This window comes from Fukomys damarensis, unplaced genomic scaffold (assembly GCF_012274545.1).
Source record: "Fukomys damarensis isolate Sample0158 unplaced genomic scaffold, DMR_v1.0_HiC HiC_scaffold_27, whole genome shotgun sequence".
NCBI lineage: Eukaryota > Metazoa > Chordata > Mammalia > Rodentia > Bathyergidae > Fukomys > Fukomys damarensis.
In genome coordinates, this window is record NW_022900939.1 from 8,429,946 (window position 1) to 8,450,281 (window position 20,336).

The 20,336-nt window shown below is 45.1% G+C and overlaps 1 protein-coding gene across 1 annotated transcript in view; it reads right to left on the bottom strand.

Annotated features, from left to right (window-relative positions):
- Positions 1 to 5,119: 5,119 nt before the first annotated feature.
- Ttc17 (tetratricopeptide repeat domain 17) overlaps positions 5,120 to 20,336 on the bottom strand; it is a 90,590-nt gene continuing 75,373 nt past the window's right edge. Inside the window, exons 23-25 of the mRNA XM_010612533.2 lie at positions 10,622 to 10,741; positions 8,864 to 9,007; positions 5,120 to 7,444 (exon numbers count right to left, since the gene is read on the bottom strand). Coding sequence (XP_010610835.1) covers positions 7,313 to 7,444; positions 8,864 to 9,007; positions 10,622 to 10,741 — 396 coding nt within the window. The 3' untranslated portion in view covers positions 5,120 to 7,312. The remainder of the gene's footprint in view (positions 7,445 to 8,863; positions 9,008 to 10,621; positions 10,742 to 20,336) is intronic.

Sequence of the window (20,336 nt, forward strand, 5' to 3'; positions counted from 1 at the left end):
GTGTCCCTCAGGCCCTATGGCTGAGCCCCAGGTCCTGCTGACTCTCCCCCATCCGCCCCTCCCCAGCGCCTGGCTCTACCTGCTTCCTCTCCTGTCAGCATCCCTGGCGCAGCCTCCCCGGTGGGACCAGACCCTCCGGTCCATTCTCCACGCCCCGTTAGGCGGTCTCCTGAAATGTGAATCCAGTCATGCTAAGCAGCTTGAAGATGTCAGCGGCTCCCCATTCACTGTGGCTCAGCTGTCAGCACTCAGCTTAGCCGACACCTTCCTCCCCCTAGAACCATTCCTGCCCCTCTCCCACAGCAGCCCCTGCTGGTGTCTCACAGGGGCCCCACCACGGGGCTGCTCACCTCAGGGTCTCCTGAGCACCCTTTCCCGGCCTGCCTCTCCCAAGGCACTCAGACTCACAAGGGAGGAAGTGGGTTTGGTGCTTCTTAAAACCCTCTTTCCCCGTGCGTGCCACTTGCCTTGGGTTTCCCTCGTCAAAAGCTCTGAGGATTTATAGGAGCCATTTTGTGGGAAGTGCCTGAAGGAACACCAGTAGGGAAAGGTGAGTGAGAGCGGGAAGAGGAGGGAGCCGGTGAAGGGTGTCCCTTCACCCTGGGGGGACCGGCAAAGCTCAATCTCCCATGGGGCTCTGGGAGTCCAGCACCCCCCAGAATGATCTCACTCCAGGGCCGTCTTATCTAGTCAGTCCTGGGGCCTGGACTCTCCAGCACTGCCTGCCTGTGTGAGGGACGAGGGTGCCGCCACAGCCAGAGTCCCTATTCGTGTGTTCGGCAGTCTTGGGCATGTAGCTGTGGATGCCGAGGGAGGTGGGCAGCCACTGGTGGCTCTGGCATGGTGCTCGCTGCTTGGCAAGTAGACATCGTGGCAGAGGTGCTGAGGCCAGGGGAGCTCGTGCTGGGACCTGCTGCTGGCCCTCATCTCCTCTCTTATCCAAAAGAACCAGGGCCAGCTCGTTTCACACCCAGTTTCACCTGGATTCAGCTGGGTTCCTGCATTCGTCCAGGTCTGAGGAGCAAGTGTTACTGTTAAGAAGAACCTGGAGTCAGGTTGGCCTCCGGGACCCCATGTGTCATAGCCTTGTGACTGGCCCCACTCAAGGGTGATTTCCGCTGTGGACTGTTTGGTGGCGGAGCACTTGGGCTGGGGGCAGAGTTCATCGTCTAGGATCTACCTGTTTCATCTCTGTACCGTCTGACGCAGTAGCCATCATGACTGTTGAGAGCTTGGAATGTGAGGAGCTCAGGAACTGAGTTTTAAATTATAGTCCACTGAAATGAATTTAAGAGTAAATAGGAAGAGGCAGAGCAGTGAGTGGTGGCTACAGGTTGGCGCAGGTTTGGGGGCTCTGAGCACTTCTCCCTCCTCTGTGGCCAGCAGCTGTGAGCATCAGGGTGCCCAAGACACAACCATCTGGAATGCTCGTCCTTTAGTTGCCTTTTGGTACTCAGCTCCTCAGCCGGTGTCCAGCTGCCCCCTGCAGGATTTGAAGAGCGAGTTGCTCCCTTACCCAGGCAGCAGCTGAGCCTCCTAAGCCTCCCATCCGGCAGTAGCCTCTGTGGAAGCCGCTCTCTGTGGCACTGGCTGCAGAGAATGACTTGTGTGAATGACTCTGGACTCATTGTCAGGACGCTTGGAGGGCGCAAGGGAGAAGCCACAGGCTTCCGCCAGCCACTTCTGAGAAGTCAGCATGGGCTAAGGGTTTCCTCCCCTGACAGGGCCATCACCCAATCTAAGCCTGAGGAGAAAAGGAGGGTGGAGGAGGCTGACTTCTCTGCCTGACTGCTCGAATCGCAGCGTCGATCTTTGCCTGTTCTCGCCGCTCCTGATTCTTTCAGACGTGGACTTGAATCTACACCATTGGCTCTGGGGCTCTGTGGCTTTTGAGCTGGCCACAGCTTTCTGGGTTCCCAGCTTGCAGACAGCAGATCATGGGATTTCTAAATCTCCATAATCACATAGGCCAATTTCTTATAAAAATACACACACACACACACACACACACACATACACACACGCACATGAGGGTGATCAAAAGATACTGTGATGGTCTACATGAAAAGAAAAACATTTGTTATAGTAACAGATACACTTCCAAGAATGATGGAGTAAGGGTTTCAAAGAGGAAGAATATTTTAATTTAAACATTCACCATATTTTGTGATCGCTTGTCATGGATCAAACACTTACAGCAATTTTTGTCAAAACATGATGGTGTGGCCTCATCCACCTTATTCAGCAGACTAGATGTGCTTGCCAAGGACATAAGAGAACATAGGAGTAGTGGTCCAGTGTCTAAGTACCGGAGATATTATGTTATGGGGTTAGCCGATCCACACATCCAAGAAACAGAATTAATTTCTAAAGAAGAATAGACCGAATTGAAAATTAAATATTCTGAAACTGTTCAAGTGGTTAAAAGAGAACCTATGATCCATAAAACAAGAAGAGATTATGAAACAAAAACAGGTGGATATGATAAAAAGAATCAGGTAGAAATCCTATGAGTGAGAAATATAACCATTAAAACAAAAACTCAATGTATGGATTAAACACTAGGCTGGACTAGACATAGCTCAAGAGAGAATTAGTGAACTGGGAGACAGAATGGAAGAAATCTACCAAAGCAAAGAAAAATCTTCCTGGTTTTTCTTTGGAGCAAGCTGCCCATATTCCAGGCTTGGAAATCACTGCCTTAGAATCCAGAAATGCAATGAACTCTTAACAAAAAAGGGGTCATTTGTAGAATTAGGAAAAGGTCTCATGGTAGGACCAGAGGCCTAGGTTAATGAGCTAATACTTACTGATAGGTGCAGTGTGGGCTTGTCCCTGTCCACAGTGCTACACATGGGTCAGGGGCAGTGAGGGGCTCCAAAGTGGGGCTGGAGGCCAGGTAGTACCTCCGAATACTGAGTGAAAGCACCTTTTCTACACTCTATGAGTAGAGTTTTCCCTGGTTTTGTCTTTCCTCTCCGCCCTTTTTTTTAAAAAAGAATTTTCTCATCTAGTTTTTTAATCTTAGTTTTTATACAATGCTGGGGGTTGTATCTAGAGCTTCACACATGCTGGGCAAGTTCAGCACCACTGAGCTACACTCCCAGTACTTCCCTTGCCTTTCAGTAGCTCCTGTTCTGTCTCCTCTCCCTGAAGTCGGTGTACTTTCTCTTGGGTACTGCTGGTTCTGCTCACCATTAATTCAACTGTTTAGTAACTATTTTTTTTCTCCCTATTTTTAAATCAACTTAGGGCTTTGTGCTGGGCCTTAATGTTGTAAGAGCAGGGGCTATAGACACTGAATAGACATGGAGCTAAGCATCTGACGGGACACAAGATACACAATCTGCGCATTTCAATGCCGAGGGACGAGTGTCACCATAGGGACTATGACAGGTGCTCAGAAAGCCTGGCATCCTGTGAGCAGTGCCTGTAGTAAAGCAGTAGAATTAAGTAAATGAATAAAGGGGGAAGGCTGCAGGGAACTGGCACCCCAGGCAGTGGGAAGAGCATGGTCCCAGGCACGTAAATGTGGAAGGAAGCATGCGAAGTGTTAAGTTGTAGCTAAAGTGATGCTAGGGTAGCTCTTCGTTGCATCCGGGGCAAAGCCCCAACTCGTCGGTGCTCTTGATGTTGTCTGGCGTGATCTGGCTCCAGCCTCGTTTCTCACCACCTTCTCTTCTCCTGTCACTCTGGTTCACCTGCAGTGGCCGGCACAGTACTTGACACGTTGTAGGTGTTTGATACGTGGCTGTTGAATGAATGGCCGAAGACTAGCATGGGAAACGCGGGGAAGGGAATGGGCCGTCGATGACTCTGCCTAGAGTAGAAACTGAAACCTGCTCCTAGAAAAGGCTGGATCACCCCGGAGGACTCGGACAGTGGACACGTCAGAGTGCAGTTTGTGGGTGTCTTAGCTACCTTCTCAATCTTGAGACATAGTACCTGGTACTCACAACTTAAGGGAGAGGTTCAGCCCACAGCTGGCTGGCTCCAAGGCAGAAAGGGCACGGTGTAGCCTTTGGGCAGTGATCAGATCATGAGGGCACTAACCTCTTCAGTGAATTAATCCTTTGAGTTTACAGCCAAATGGGGTATTAGGAGGTGGGGACCTGCTGAAGGAGTGGGTCATGGGAGTAGGACCTAGGAAACTCTGTTTGCCACCCCCAGCTTTCCTCTACCATGCCCTTCTGCTGTCATGTTTCTACCTCACTATAGGCCTAGAAATAGCAGAGCTAAGTGACCATGGACTGAAACATCTGAAACCATGAGCACAAATAAATCTCTCCTCCTTAAAGTTGTTATTCTCAGGTATTTTGTCACAGTGATGAAAAGCTAACATATATAGTAATTCTCATCATTTTCACAGTATCTTCTGTCTGTAAGAATCTCAGTGCAGAGCTAAATGGCTTGCTGGAGATCACTGCTAGTAAGAGGCAAGACTAAGACATGAGTTCAGGTTTGTGAAGCCCAATCTGGGTTCTTTGAGTCAGGCACAGCCCCGCTACAGAGTAGCTCCAGGGCTGGGTCCCTGTGACACAGCCCAAGTACTGAAGGAGTCTTTCCTGGAAGCCCTTCGTATGTGGGACAGAAGGGACAGTATCTGCTGCCCCCTGTCCTAGAGATTTGGGCTCAGCATTCCAAAGGAGCATGTTGGCACCAACATCTTAGACTAACGCAAGTCAAACCTTTGACCTATATAGTGAATGAGCCCCAGAGAGTTCTGGGTTGGCAGCAACAGGGCGGGAAAACTGCAAGGCAGGTGGGCAAGATACCTGTGTGGGCCTCGGGCTGCCAGTTCCCACCCGCCTGTTCCTCTCTGCGTCACAGTGGCTCTGTGTCACCGGCCACGAAGCCCAGCTTCCCACCAACCCAAGTTGACGCAGAACTTGCAGTGAGATGGGGAACAGATTCACACTTGCACCTACCCCACCCTCCTCCTGTATAAAACCGACTTGAAGCTGCAGCCACTGAATCCTGGCTGACTGCGCCTGATTTCCAAAGATCTAGAGCAGGGAAATGACTGCCGAATTATGTACACAGGCAAAACGACGGTGCACACAAAAGCCTATACGTGAAATGTTTACTGCATCTTTATTAAAAGCTGGAAACACTGCGGTGTCCTCTGGCAGGCAAGTAAACGATGGAATACTATTCAGCAAGGAAAAGTTAACGAACCACTCATTCACACAGCCTGGGTGAACCCCAAGCACATTAGGGTAAGTGAAAAAGACTTAATAGGATATATAGTGTGTAACCTGCCACCTTGCTGTGGCATGGAATTGAGCCCAGGATCTTCACGCTGAGCTACATCCTCAGCCCATCTTTTCATGAGGAGACAGGGTCTCGATCAATTGCCCCGATTGGCCTCGAATCCTCCCCAGCCCTATGCCCCTGGGATTATGGGCATGTGCTGCCTTGTCCAGTTTGTGCAAATTCCAAATGTAGGACGCTAAGGAAGAGGAGCAACTGTAGGGAACAGAACAGGCCGGAAGTCACCGAGGGTGAAGGGTGGGAAGGTTTCACTAAGAAGGGACAGCATGAGGGACCCTTTTTGAGCGGTGGGCATTTCCCATCCTGATGGCTGGGGCATCTGTGCGACCCTGTACTTGGCAAAACTCAGAGAACCGTGCACCCAAGAGTGAGCGTCATCACATGCCAGCATCAGAAAACCAAGCAACCGTTTAAAACACCCAGCGGTGGCAGGGTGGGGACGCAGAGAGAATAATCAGACAGGTGGGCTGATTTAGAAGGGTCTTCCCCGTCAGGAAAGGGTCAGTTCATTCCGTGACAGACGAGCTTGCTCTTCCCCAAAGACATCAGGTAACAACGCAGGTCACTGGACTCCAGCTGCACACAGGGCGGAGTCCACAGGGTGCCCGACCACCAAGGGATCACAGGGTGAGCCTGTGGGCCAGGTGCTCCAGTGCGGTGAGCGGACGGCACTCAGGGAAAGTCTGTGAACTGTCATGACAGGCGTGACAGCCGCCGCTTCTCTCTGTGGCGCTTATGGGGGTGATGCCCCCCACCTGTCCTCCTCGGGGGATGTGGCTATGTGGTTGATTCTTTCTCTGGGAAGGTCAACTGTACGACAAACTGTTTTGTTTTTTTTTTCTGGTACAAGGCAAGCACGGCACCACTGAATCCCCGGCCCTACCAAACTCTGAATATGGGCTGACTGTGTGCCTTCTGCAGGCAAATGCATCATGCTAATGCGTTCACCCACCTCAGAGCTGGGCGGTGGATGGTTTGGCCCTCACCTTGCTGTGGAAAAGAAGATAAAGGCAAGCAGGTCCCGGGCAGGTCAGAGGCAGGGTTACGGACAGGCTCTATGGTGGCTCAAATTAGCCTGGTTCTGAAGAAAACCCACACCACAGACCTGCTTTGCTCATCAATGACTTTTATTTTTGTTCTCAGATCGTGCCCTTGACGAAATGTTGGAGTTCCTGGTTCCCCTGGGAGCACGGGCAGAGGCACTGCGCGGAGACCCTGGACCTCCGTTCCCTACTCTTTCCCAAGGAGCTGGGTGGGAAGGCCTCAGAGAGGCGGCTGACAGTCACGTCTACCCCAACATGGGTAACACAGTGAGCAGAGAATTAGTAACACACAGACTTGGTCTGTAGAGGGCTTCAAATATACATATTCTATATATATATATAAAACCTGTTATAGAGCATTGCAACGTATTGGTTTCCTTGTGATTGGTAATCAAAGTACAAAATGATAAAGATGTTGCCACTGCTGATTCCCCTTCTCAGCCCCCCTCCCTCCCCAACATAAATAACATCACGAAGGCCAGGTGACCCTACGAGTTTTTGTTGTTGTGAATATTTTGTTTCTAAAATCAGTTTCCCCTTCCTCCCCTGCAAACGACCTCTGAGAGTGGTGAGGGCAGCACAGAATGGACAGGCCCGGGGCAGGCGGAGAGCTGGGGGGCCTGGCGCTCCCGCTGCACACAGGCTGCAACGGAAGCAGAGTGCGAGGTGCGGTTTTGGCCGCCTCCAGGGAGGGGCTGGCTGGACCGTGGAGAGAGGCCCTAAAGCCTCGAGGCTCCGGAAATGTCTTGGCTCAGTATTTACACGGCATCTCTAAGCTGCGTTTCCTTTGAGGAAATGTGTTTCTGAAGGTGCCTTCTCTGAGGTGGCAGGGGGAGGGAGGAACTTCAAATCTCACCGAGCCAACTCCCACACCTGCCCAGGTCCCTTCCGCGTCTTGGCCATCCCCACACGCGTCGCGAGAAGGAGCTGCGGATGACTGGGCTCTCTGCAGACTCTGCTCTGAGCGCGAGGTGAGGGAAGACAACAGCGGTGCCCTACGGAGAACGCCGCCCCTTCTTGAGCATCAAGTGACACCGGATGGTCTGGATCCGGTTCTTGGCTGGGACAAACTCTGGCTGCAGCTTCAGGGTCGACTCGTACCACACCAGCGCTTTCTCAAACTCCTCCTGTGAGGGCCAACGGCACATGTGAGACAGGTGGCGCATTGTCACCTCAGGGGACCTGCCTCCACAGAGATCCCTGAGGCGGCAGGGCAAGGCTGCCTCCTGCCCGAGGTGCAGAGGGGAGGGAGGGCAGACGAGCTTTTACAAAGGCGAGGACTAGCTGTGGGCACGATGGTGAAAGTAACAGAACTCGCATTAGTGAGGACCCAAAATGTGCCACGCACCAAGCTCGGTGCTTTCTGAAATCCTCCCTTTTTATCCCTGCAGACAACTCTAGGATCATGCCGGGAGAAAGCTCATTACACACTTGCCTACATTTTCTACCATAGCTGGAAAGATGGAAGTCAAGTCAGGTACCTTGATTAGACCTGTACATTTTAAAGACTTAATTCTCCCTCACATTTCACAAAATCAACAGGATTTGGAAGTGACCACTACTGTGATGAGGGTGTTAATATTTTACTCACATGATCCTCTCAAAGAAGAGCCAGAACCAACTGGTTAAATGACTCTGTCTAGCCCAGGGAGAGACAGAATCTTCATTCTTAGCAGCAAATCTCCCATTCACTGGGGACAAAAATAGATCGCAGAGAGGGAAATCTGCACGTTCAGCACTACTAACCTGGCCAAATTGTACTTCCTGGCCCTGAAGTCAGGGACAATACATAAAGCTGATAGCTAAGGGTTGCCCATTTTATTAGCCAATAGCGAGAAAATCTTGGGCACAGCTCCCTGTGTGACTCCATGCTTTAAGGGGATGGGACGATTCTCATGTCAAATTCGGTTATGTCAGCCTTCAGAGGGACCTCCGGGATTTACTTTCTGAAATTAGTCACTGTTTCTGACCAGAATGAGGAATCTGGGTGGTGGCTTTCCCACATTCTCTGTAAATTGTATTTGTGAAAGTACTGGGATTTTCACCATTCATTAAAAATCTGATGAGCCCCTACTATGTGCCCAACACCGTACGGTTCTAGGAACAGGAGATGAAGACTGTTGGCCCTAAAGAGCTTGTAGTCTAGAGGGAGAGGCAAATGTTTAACAAACGGTTATAAATCAAGGGACAGACATGCAGGATGTCAGGAATGCTCCCAAGCTGGGAGAGGAGATGGGTGTGTGTCTCCAGGAGTGTTAGGTGGGGCTGACTGGAACAGGAGGTGTCTGCAGAAATATGGAGGTAAACTTGACTCTACTATCAGTATTAAACTCACGGCGAGGACTCCAGAGTTGCAAATGCTTCATGCAGTGCAAAACAAATAAAAACCAAAAACCAAACAAGCTAAACTCTCAAACCTTTTCTTATAAAATCACCCTGGTGGAGCTGGCAATTTCAGACAGAACACGTCCAGGGAACTGGAGGACAATGAATGACACATTCAGGGACGTTCTGAGGTCACAGAGGAGCTCACACCCTGGTCTCACCATCGCCACGTAGACGTTGCCCAGCGTGAAGTGGTTCACGGCAAAGTGCGGTGCGATCTCCACCGCCATGGTGGCCACGATGACAGCATCATTCCAGAGCTTGGCGTTGTGCAAGATGTTGGCCAGGCTGATCAGGGGCACGTCCTGAGGAAAGGCGGAGAGTGGAAGGAGGCAACGTGGAGCTTTCAGCTTGGGCTTTCTGATCATAAAGAATGCACTGTGTGTTTCCTGGTAAATGACGCACGGGACCAATCCCCAGTGCTAACCTGCTGTCTGCTACTGGTCTGTGACAGGAGACCAAAACAGGAGCTTGTACAAAACACAAATTAATTCCTTCTTCTTTCAGTGACAAGGCCTTGCCTCAAACCAAACCAAACCAAACAAAAATTGCTTAAGTAAACAATCTGTCGAGCAAGGTAGTAGCTGATTTATTCTGCTGCATGCTCTTGTCTTACTGCAGGTTGGTAATAAAAAGTGTGCAGACAGACATCTGCTCAAAGACCACACTCTGAGAGGTGCTGTAACTGAGACACAGGATGACTGCATCATATAGAGCAGAGCCCGGGCAACGTCTGCCACAGGCCAACTCCAGTCTGATTACGGTTTCCACCACGTTTTACCAGAACACGATCATTCCCACTGGGTATTTCAAGGGCAGACTTCATACCACAATAGCGGAATCACCTAATTACAATAGAGACTGTCTGGCGTGCAGAGTCTAAGTGTTTCTACTGGGCCCTCTCCAGCATGTTTGCCAAACCCTGATGGAAATCCTTGGTCCTTCGCCATTGCCTGAGCGTAGAGTTCAGAATGATGGAGCCAACAAGAAGCAACAGTATCACAAGTTTTTCCCCCTTGAAACATGTGACCTGAGCAACTACTGGCTATACCACAGTGTGCTCGGTTCTATAGGGGATGCAAAAGAAAAAGACAAAAGGGACCCATCTCTGTCCTTATGGGACGTCCATGCAGTACACGTCCTTGGATGGAGAGGCCACAGAAGTCCAGTAACTCACCTAAGCTCAGAGAGCCAGGAGTAAGCAAGCAGAGCTGTGTTTAGGACTCAGCAATGCCCAACAGTACAGCCTGTGCTCCCTCCAGCTTTCTATGTACTGCCTGGACAAACCAAAGAGACACAAGCTACGTCTTAGGAAGTATGAGGTCTGGGTCAATGCAGAACTCTGCACACGGGGATACAAATGTGCCATTAAAAAGTGGTACATTCTCAGCCATTCAGGGAAAGACCGATTATCACACCGGGTTAGCAGGGTGACGTGCACGTGTGTGCAGGTATGTCGAAAGGAAAGGAAGGGCTGGGGATGTGGCTCTGTGCTAGAGCGCTTGCCTAGCATGAACGAAGCCCTGGACTGAAGGGGGGGGACGGGGGTGTCTGTGCAGGTGTCAGAAAAGGATCGGAAACTACTACAAGGATGATGCCTACGTGAAAGTATGGAAAGATAAACCCAGAAAGCCTTCAGTGGGTGACTCTAAACTCAGCAGAAGAGGTACTAAGTGAGGTAATGTCCCAGAGTGATCTTGAAGATCTTCCCTCAGGATTCCCCTTCTCAGGCAGGGCCACGCTGGGGGAACAGTTCACAGGCTTAACATGACACAAGCCAGGCCACAGGCTCTGCTGCCCATGCGCATCTGCCTTCCTGGCTGGGCCTGAGAAAGGCTAGTGACCTCTCAGCATAAGCCATGGGGTGACGGAAAGGACCGCAGCATGAAGTCCCGCCATGGCGAGTCCCGCCTACTCACTTTCATTTGGTGTGGAGCGTGATGCAGGGCCTGGCGCAGGCAGTCTATGGCCTTCTTTCCTTGGCCTCTCACTCTCCAGTAGAGGGCCGCCATGCTGGAAAGCACCCAGGACGTCTGGTTCTACAAAGAAAAGGTCAGTCACGGTAGGTGTCTCTTAGTAACATGCTCATTTATTACCAGGATTAAGCCTAGTAACCTATCACTATTATTGTCAATATTAACTGGGTCCTGGCCATCTACTGAGTACTTCGTTTGTGCTCTTGTTAATCCTATCAGCTTACTAACGACATTAAACAGCCTTTCATTAATGAGAAAACTAGGATTCAGGGAGGTTAAGTCTCTTGCCCAAGGTACTCAAGCAGAACTGTATTTCTTAGCAGAACTGTATTTCTTGTTCATGTTCTTATTTATGTAAACTTTTTAGACAGGTAGCTCACATGCTCAAAAAAACAGGAAGTCTACAAAGTATGCAGAAAAGTCTTCCTGCCATCTTTGTCTCTACTGTGTATTTTTAGCTTCTTATTTATTCTTCCAGGATTTGCTTTGCACAAGCAAATATGTATAGAGAATTATATTCCCACCCTTCTTTAACAGGAGGTAACCTACTGCTTATGTAAGAAGTGACACTGATCTGTACTTTGCTTTATTCACTAAGTGCATACCCTGGAGATTTCTCCATCCGTGTATGAAAAGCTTCATTCTTTAACAGCTGAAATGCATTTCCTTTATGGATGTGCCATTATTTATTTAGCTGGATCCCTATTAATCAATTGTCTCTTCTCACTATTACAAACACTGCTGCACAAATAATCTTGTACAGGTGTAATCTTACTTTTTTGCAAGGGCGTCGGGGGGATACATTTCCAGGTGTGGACATAGTATGGCAAGAGAATACACATTTCATTTTGATAATGTCACACTGCCCTCCGCAAGAGGGTAACAATTTAATCTTCCAGATATATGTGAGTGACCCCCTTTCCCTACAGCCTGGTCACAGAGTCCGTTACTAAACTCTTGGGCCTTTGTCAATGTGATAGGTGAAAAATATGATTTTAATCTGTATCTTCCTCCTTATGAGTGGAACTTATCATCCTTTCATACTTTATAGCTTTTACAGTTCCTTTTTATGAACTGTTTTTATATTTTGTTAATTTTTCTGTGAGGTCTTTATCCTATTGGGGAAAAAAAAGCTCTTTCTATATGGGAGGAGCACTCCCTTGCTTGTGATTTGATTTACAAACATGTATCCCTAGTTTAAAGTCTGCTTTTGGACTTACAGTGCTTTGTGTGATGCAGGTTTTGATTTATTAATTTATTTCTGATGACTTCGTATTTTAGCTGTCATTAGGAAGGTCTTTATCACTTAAAGGTCATCAAGACAGGGTTTATTATGTTTTTGCTATTCTTCAGAACTTCTGATTTCATTTTTGACATTTACATCTTTGATCCACTTGTAAACGAGTCATTTGTAGGAAAATGGATGCACCTTGAGACCATAACATTTTTCTGGTGGGGGCTACTGGGGATCAAACTCGGGCCTTTGTGCTTGTGAGGCAGGCTCCAGAACCACTGAGCTAAATCCCCAGCCCCGAGACCATAAGTTAACCACACACACGCAAAATAAAAGATAGATAACAGGCAGAAGGAAGAGAGCTGCTTCTCCAATGAGAAAGGGATCAAGAGATGAAGGGAGGTGGAAGGAGAGGGAGAGTAGATGATGAAAACAGGAATGAAGGTGTGTTACGTCCATCACCAACTTCGTACAAGGGACGTAAACATCGCGTACTGCAAACGCGTACTGATACAAAAATAAAAAGTCTCTGATCGACTTGGAATTTAACCTACTGTGAAGAAAAACATACCACTGAGGGCTACTAAGCTGTTCCAATGAAAGTGGACATGCCAAAATAAAAAAAGTGGACAAGCTGTCTTTACCGTATACAAAATTCCATCCCTTGACTCAAGTCCGACTTTAGAGTTAGGACTAATCTTGTATTTTTCTATGTATTTCACCTGTCACTTTCGATTGATGGTCTCTCATCCCCAGCTGTTACAGAAGAGACGATTAGACAATGTGTCCTTTCCTTTCTTTCTAAGTTTTGGTAATGTCATAATTGCATGCTGTCAGCGTGTAGTATTTATACTCCGATTTGTCATCATATGTTTCACCTGTGTCAGTACGGTTCTACAGCTACATGTACTCAGGGACTACAGGCAATAATCTGCATGGTTTCCACAGTCTTCTCCCATTGGATGAAGTTCATCTCCCAGTAGTTTCCTTAAGAATGGTCGGGGAAATGTATAGAGATCATTGGCATGGGCTGAATTGTGTTCAAGATTCGTATTCTTAAATCCCAATACCAGTTTCTCAGCATGCAACTGTACTTGGAGGTCTTTAAAGAGAAGAATAGGTAAAAGTGAGGCTATCAGCATAGGGTCTAATCCAGCATGACTGGATTTCTATGGAGGACATAGTAAGACATGCCCGGGTCCTGTGGAATCGTGGAGCACAGGGAGCAGCAGCCAGAGTGGCCATCTGTAAGCCAGGCATAGGGAGAACTAGGAGGGAACCAACACTGACAGCACCTTTGTTTAAGTCTTGCAGTCTCCAGACCTGTGAGAAAACACATCATGTCGCTCCAGTCTGTGGTGTTTGGTTACGGTCACGCTAGCAAACTAAGACACTCATATATATATAAGTGCCAAACTTTGTCTGCAGCCTTCATGCTTGAAATACACATTGGCTGCATATAAAACCACAGTATATTCGTTCCTCAGTCTGTTGGCAGAGCCCATCACAGAGCGATCTGCAGCTAGTCTGATTCACCACCCCCACTTTTTTTGGTGGTGCTGGGAATCGAACCCACAGCCTCACACATGCTAGGCTAGTGCTCTGTGGCTGAACTATCTACCTCTATCCCTAGTCCTCCTTCTTAATGTCTTGATCCTTGTGTTTTCTTTGGCACTAGGGATTGAACTCAGGACCTCATGCTTGCGAGGCAGGCAGCGGAACCACTGAGCTAAATCCCCAGTTCTGTCTTGACCCTTTTGATTGGCTATCCAAAAGGATTTTTACTTTTTACATACAGTTATTTTTCTTCAGTGCCAACATCTAATACATCAAACATTGACAGTTAGCTAAGTATGTAGAATAAATGTATAATTGTATAACGAGTATAATTATAGTAGTATATAATTATATAGGCAAACATAATGATATAAATATATATGCATATAATTCTTTACAACATACACTGATGCTATAAAGTACAATGACGAATATCCCAGCAGCCACCACTTACTGAATAATGAATCTGCATCTGTGTGTACGTCCTTACACTGTTCCGTCCTCTTGCATATTTTCCAGAGGCACACACTGTAAATGGTGTCTTAATCACTGCCTTGCTCCTTTGAAGCACAGGTCAACCGCTCGCATACACAGGTGTTTGTTCAGCAATGTGTCAGTTTATGCTTTTCTGAGCTTTACAGAAATGCACTCCACAGTCTTCTGGGGGTTGGGGTTTTATGTGTCACCGCCGCACTTCTAAGATTCATCCATGTGGCTGTAGTCTTAGTTCATTCCATTCCTTTGCTGTACAATTAAATGTCTACTAAGTGAACTTACTACAATACATTTATCTGTTTTCTGCAGTTGTTTCTGGCTGCAAGTAAATACGCAGTTACTCTAATCCAGAAGAGATACCTGAGAGAACTGGTGGGGGACAGGTGGTGTAAATACTAAGAAACCAAGAGAAGCCAGGTGTGGTGGCGCATGCCTGTAATCCCAGTACTTGGGAGGCTGAGGCAGGAGGATCGCTGTGAGTTCGAGACCAAATAGGGAGTTCCAGGTCAGTCTCAACAACATAGTGAGACCCTGTCTCAAAAAAACAAAAATAAACCAAAAACCAGAAACCAAGAGAATGTCCGATTGTTTCCCAAAGGCAGTGTGCCAATTTACATTCCCCTCAGTGTTGTTTAAAAGTGCCTCTTGATCCAGGTATCCTTCCTCACCCTTAGTATTACCCGGGGGGCTCAAATGGCATCTACCTGTGGTTTTCTTTTGCGCACCCTGGCTATTAGTGAGATTGAGAATTGTTTCTTGTGTTTATACCTCACATACATCTCTTCTGCGCAACGTGTTAATAGTCTTAAAGAATTCTCTATCCTCCCTCCCTCCCCTGGCAGTTAGGGATCCTTGCACGCACTAGGCCATAGCTCTGAGGCACAAAACCAGCCCCAGTGAGTCGTCTATTCTGTTACTCACCTTTCTCATCACTTTGCATGTTTCCTATCTAACCCTCTGTGTAGGTTAAATATGTGACACATTCTCTCATTCTGGCTTAGTGCTCTTTACCTTAAAATATTTAATCTTTAATGTAACTGAACTTAACATTTCCTTTTACATTTAGTGTTCGTGCGTCTATAAGAAACCTCTTCCTATTCTACGGCCGGAGATACCATCTCCCATATTAAACTCTAATTTTCAAAGTTTTGCTTCTGATTCTTAGTCCCGTATTCCAGTGGAATTGTGTATTTATGTAAGATGTGAGAATATCACATCTATTCCTTACCCCTTACCCTTCCTTATAAATTCAATGTTCTACTTTTGAAGCACCGTAAAAGTCCTGTTGGCATGTTTATTTAATAGCATTACCTCTGTAAGTCAGACTCACGTGTACAACATGTCTTCCTATCCAGACCTCCGATCGGGTCTTCTAAAATGCATTTCAATTAAATTTTATCATGTTCTGCTCATGGGTCTTATTCTTTGTTGTTGGATTTATTATTGGAAATATTTTATTTTTGTAATAATGCAAATACATTTAAAATTATGCTTTTCTGTTGCTGAATCAAATTCAACTTATTTTTATTTCTTGACTTTATAGGTAGCTACCTTGCTAAAAATGTTATTTCTAAAAATTCGTCTTTACTTCATTTTAGGTTTGCTATGTAAATAATAATACTTTCTGAAAAATTTTTTCTTCCTAATACTTAATGTCATTTACTTCTTTTTTACTGAATTTCTGTACTTGTGAGGATTTTCAGTACAAGGCTGAAGAGAAGTATTGGTAGTGTACATTTGTTTTTCTGATTTCAAGGAGTGTTTTTAACATTTTCCAATTAAGAATCATCTTTGAAGTTGTGTTAATTCTTTTAATCAGATAAGGACATTCTTGTTTATTCTTAATTTGTGCTAGTTTTACATCATGAATGGGCACATACAGTCTACTGAAAGGATTTCATAATTTTTCTTCTTCAGTTTGGTGAAAGAGTTCAAGTTAGACCCTATTCAATATTTCTTGGATAAACCTAACTTGGTCATTGTGAATTTTTTAAGAAATTTGGTAGATTTTGTTTTGTCTTTTAGGATTTTATGATTCTGATGTTGCTGTATAGAGTGAGATTAACTGTCTATACTTTAAAATTCCATATATAGATATATATAATTTTTGTTCTCACAGTGTCTAGTTTTGTTTTCAAGGTAACATTTGTATCAAGGAAGTGGCTGAGGTGTTTTTTTTATTGCTCTTAAATCTGTTTAGATTGGGATGAAGTATTTCTCAAAAGTTTCACAGAATTAATTTATACAATCAGTAGATATTATATTTTTTGAGAGTACTTCAATTTATTTGAGAGAGGTAAGACCTATCAGATTTTCTTTTTATTCTTGAATCAGTTTAGGAAAATTTCATTTTTCTAAGAGTTTTTCAATTTCATCTGTTTTCAAATTTATTGACAAAGTTGTAAGTGTATCATTTTCTTCTCTTTCTGATATAGCTGTAGTATTGCTTCCCATTTTCCCTAATATTAGTCATCAGTGCTTTTTTTTCTTGATTAGTCTTGCCAACAGTGTATTTTGCTAAATGTTCCAAATAAACAACTTTTGGTTTGTTGATGGCCTCCATTCCATCTTTGTTTTGTATTTCTTTGATTTCCACACCTAATGACTGAACTTAGAAATATATGAATCAAAAGTGACAGAACTAAAGAAACAAATTCATAATTATAGCTGTATATTTCAGTATGCCTCTCAATAATTCAAAAAATACAAGAGTTTAAAGACAAAACATCAACCAAAGGACAAGCAACAAAACAAAAACAAACACATCATATCAAACTGAAAACTTGCTGCACAACAAAGGAACAGCGAAGTGAAGAGACAAGCCACAGAATGGTAGACTGTGTTTGAAAGCTATGTATCTGACAAGGATATAAGAATATATAAGAATATGTAAGAATTCATGAGAAACTTTCTTCAATAGCAAAGCGCAAAATACCTAATAGATATTTCTCAAAAGATCCATTGTGACCATACAAGGTGATCACATGGCCAAGAAAACAGGAAAAAATGCTCAACATTACTAATCCTCAGGGGAACTCAGACCCAAACCACAATGAAGTATCATTTCACTCGGATTAGAATGACTGTTAGAAAAAAAGACAAAAAAAAAACCCTAAAAAACCTTGGCAGAGATGTGGAGAAACAGGAACTCTCCAACACTGCTGGTGGAATGTAAATTAGTACCACCACTGAGAAAACAGTAAGAAGTGTCCTTAAAAATAGAACTACGAGGTGAGGATTTAGCTCCGTGGTTCTACTGCCTGCTTCGCAAACGCAAAGACCTGAGTTTGATCCCTGGTACCAAAAAAAAAAAAAAAAAAAGGACTATGATACGATCCAGCAGTTCCGTTACTACGTGTACACACAGGAAATGAAAGCAGTGCATTCTGCAGGCATCCGCATGCCCATATAGTCAGGGTGAGGACTCGGTCTAACAGAGAAATGGATAAAGAAAGTGTGGACGTGCACACAATGGGATACTCTTGTCCACGAAAAGGATGAGCTCTCATCATCCGGGGTAACGTAGATAAACGTAGAGGGCATTATTCAAGCGAAACAGGCAAGTCACAGACAAATACCGTGTGATCTCACTTATTAAAAAAGATGACCTCCCAGAAGTTCCGAAGAGCACTGTGGTTACCAGAGTTTGCAAAGGGTACAGGGAAGGGAAGAGAGACTGGTAAACAGACACAAAAACACAGGTTACAGGAAGAGGAAGTTCTAGTGTTCTGTACAGAGCACCACAGCTCACAATATTACACTGTATATTTCTTTCTTTCTTTTTTTTTTGGTTCCAGGGATCAAACTCAGAACCTTGCACTTGCAAGGCAGGTGGCACTAAGCTAAATCCTGGCCCCGTATTGTATATTTCAACATAACTAGAAGAGAGTACTTTGTATGTCCTCACCATAAAGAGATGCATTTGAGGTGAGGGACATGCTAAACATTACACAATGTTTCATCATTACACAATACAGGGTGTGCATGTACAGAAGAAACACGCCATAGCCTGTGACTATGTACAGTGATGTCAGTTAAAAACAAAGTTCAAAATAGCTCCCCGCCATGCATAATGGTGCAGTACTGGGGAGGCTGAGGCTGGAGGATCACCACAAGTTCAAGGCCAGCCTGGGCTACACAGTGAGTTCAAGGCCAGTCTGAACTACATAGTGAGACCCTGTTTCTAAATAAACAAACAAAAACCCTCAAGTACTTATTTCACAATGTATACACATAGAATCTCAAAGAAGCACTATCAATATTGTTAACAATAGTATCACTGAATACAACCTAGATTTTCTTTTGTTCTTGGGGTAAATTCCACTAGGGATGTACAGCCAAATAAGTGTGTTTTGAAGTCATTTAAGATATTCCTTCTTTTTTTTTGTACTGGGGATCAAAAAAAGATGTGGCTATAAACTGAATACCTAGTTGGGTCCATTGAAATTTACTTTTCATTAGGAATTCCTTTTTCAAAACTTTTTTGTAATTACACAAAATCTTTGATTCTAAAGTCAAACTGATAAAATAACGCAGAATCAAGGAAATCCTCGGATTATTTTCCTGTCCCCTCTGGTCTATTTTCTTCTTTCCTGAATGGGAAGTCATTTAAAAATATCTTAAAAGATTTATTCTTCCATTAAACAAACAACTTTCACTTTCCCTGTCTATACATGATTTCCCTGCCCCTTGCAGTTAGGGAACAACAAAAAAAGATAGTAGTGGAAGAGGACTTTTCTTCCAATTGGGTTTTTTCTACTTCACATACCCTAGGGATTACTCCTAGGTCCCAAGGACAGTCCTTTCTTCTCAGCCGTGGAAGCCTCCGTTTTGCGGAAGCTCACGCGCAATGAACACCGTCCAGGAACTTTGTACCCAGCCTGTCCCCTCCAGCTGCCCAGTTGCTCCCATGCGCTATTAGGAACCAGGTCATCATAAACAGCTTCATTTACTCGGAAGGACTTTGGTTTTCATTTTTTGCCAATATATTTTCAGATAAGATTCCTAAAGGAAAGAACTACTCGAGGAAGTCAACGTATTCCTCTGCTAGGTGTAGCCAGTTTCCTCTCTGCAGAGACAACAAGCCGACTTCCGTTCTGCGTCTCCACCAGCAAGCTGTCAGCGAAGCCTCCCCTGAAGCCTCAGCAAGGACATTTCACCTAGCTCGGGAGTTTTGCCAGCGTGATAGATGCGAAATATTCAGTGTCACTGTTGTTTTATTTCTTGCTCTGAGATAGAAACAGATCACTGACTTTTAGCTCCCCCTCTTTTTTTTTTGCTTTTTTAAATAGATCAATCCAGACTATAAATTCCCCCCTAGAACTGCTTCAGCTGTACCCAAGTTTTGATATGCTATGTGTTTATCGTTCATACAAAATATCTTCTAATGCGCTTTATTTTTTCTCATTGGCCTGTGAGTTAGAGAAGTACTACCTAATGTTACCAAAAATAGCTGGGGTTTTTGTATATATCCTTTTGTCTTTGATCTCTTTTTAAGATTACTTCTACTATGGTTAGTAAACACTGAGTTCAGTGTCTTTCGATTTAGTTGAGGTTAATTTATGACTTAGGGTTATGTTCAACATAGTGGAACTCTAGTGCTCCCTATGAATTTTTATTTTATTTATTAGTGCATGTCTGTAGTACATGTTTACATTTCCTGTTGGGAATTGGTTCATGTACATAATACATGTTAATTCATTTTCTTATCCTCTTTCCCTTTTCTCTGTTGCTCCAGCCGTCTCTTGATCCCTTTCCTTCTGTACATATCTGCAGTCCATGTTTATATTCCTTGTATGAGCTGGTATGTGTACATAACACATCTTAATTCCTCTTCTTCATCCCTTATCACTGCCCTCCTACCCCTTCTCCTTCTCTCTCTTGAAAAAGACAACTTACAGATTGAAAAAATGTTTACCAGCCCTTCCTCAGAGGACTCATACCTAGAATATACACAGAACTGAAAGAGAGCCCCCGAAAATGAGACCGGATGGAAAAAAAGGGCAAGCGAAGTGAATAAACACTTCACAGAAGAAGCACAAATGGTCAATAAGTACAGGCAGAAATGCCCAACACTGCTGGTCATTAGAGAAATGCAAATAAAAATGCTGAGAATCCATCTCACCCCTGAAGAAAGGCCATCGTCAAGATATCAAATAATAACAAATGCTGGAGAAGCTGCGGGGGGCAAAGGAGCCCTTCTACACTGCTGGTGGGGATGTAAATTAGTACAAACACTGGAAATCAGTGTGGAGATCCCTTCAAACACCGAAACTAGAAATTCCATCCAACCCAGCCATTTCCCTTGTAGGCCATCTTCTTGAAAGAGTTAAGGACATCATATTACAGTGCTGCATGCATACCCATGTTTAC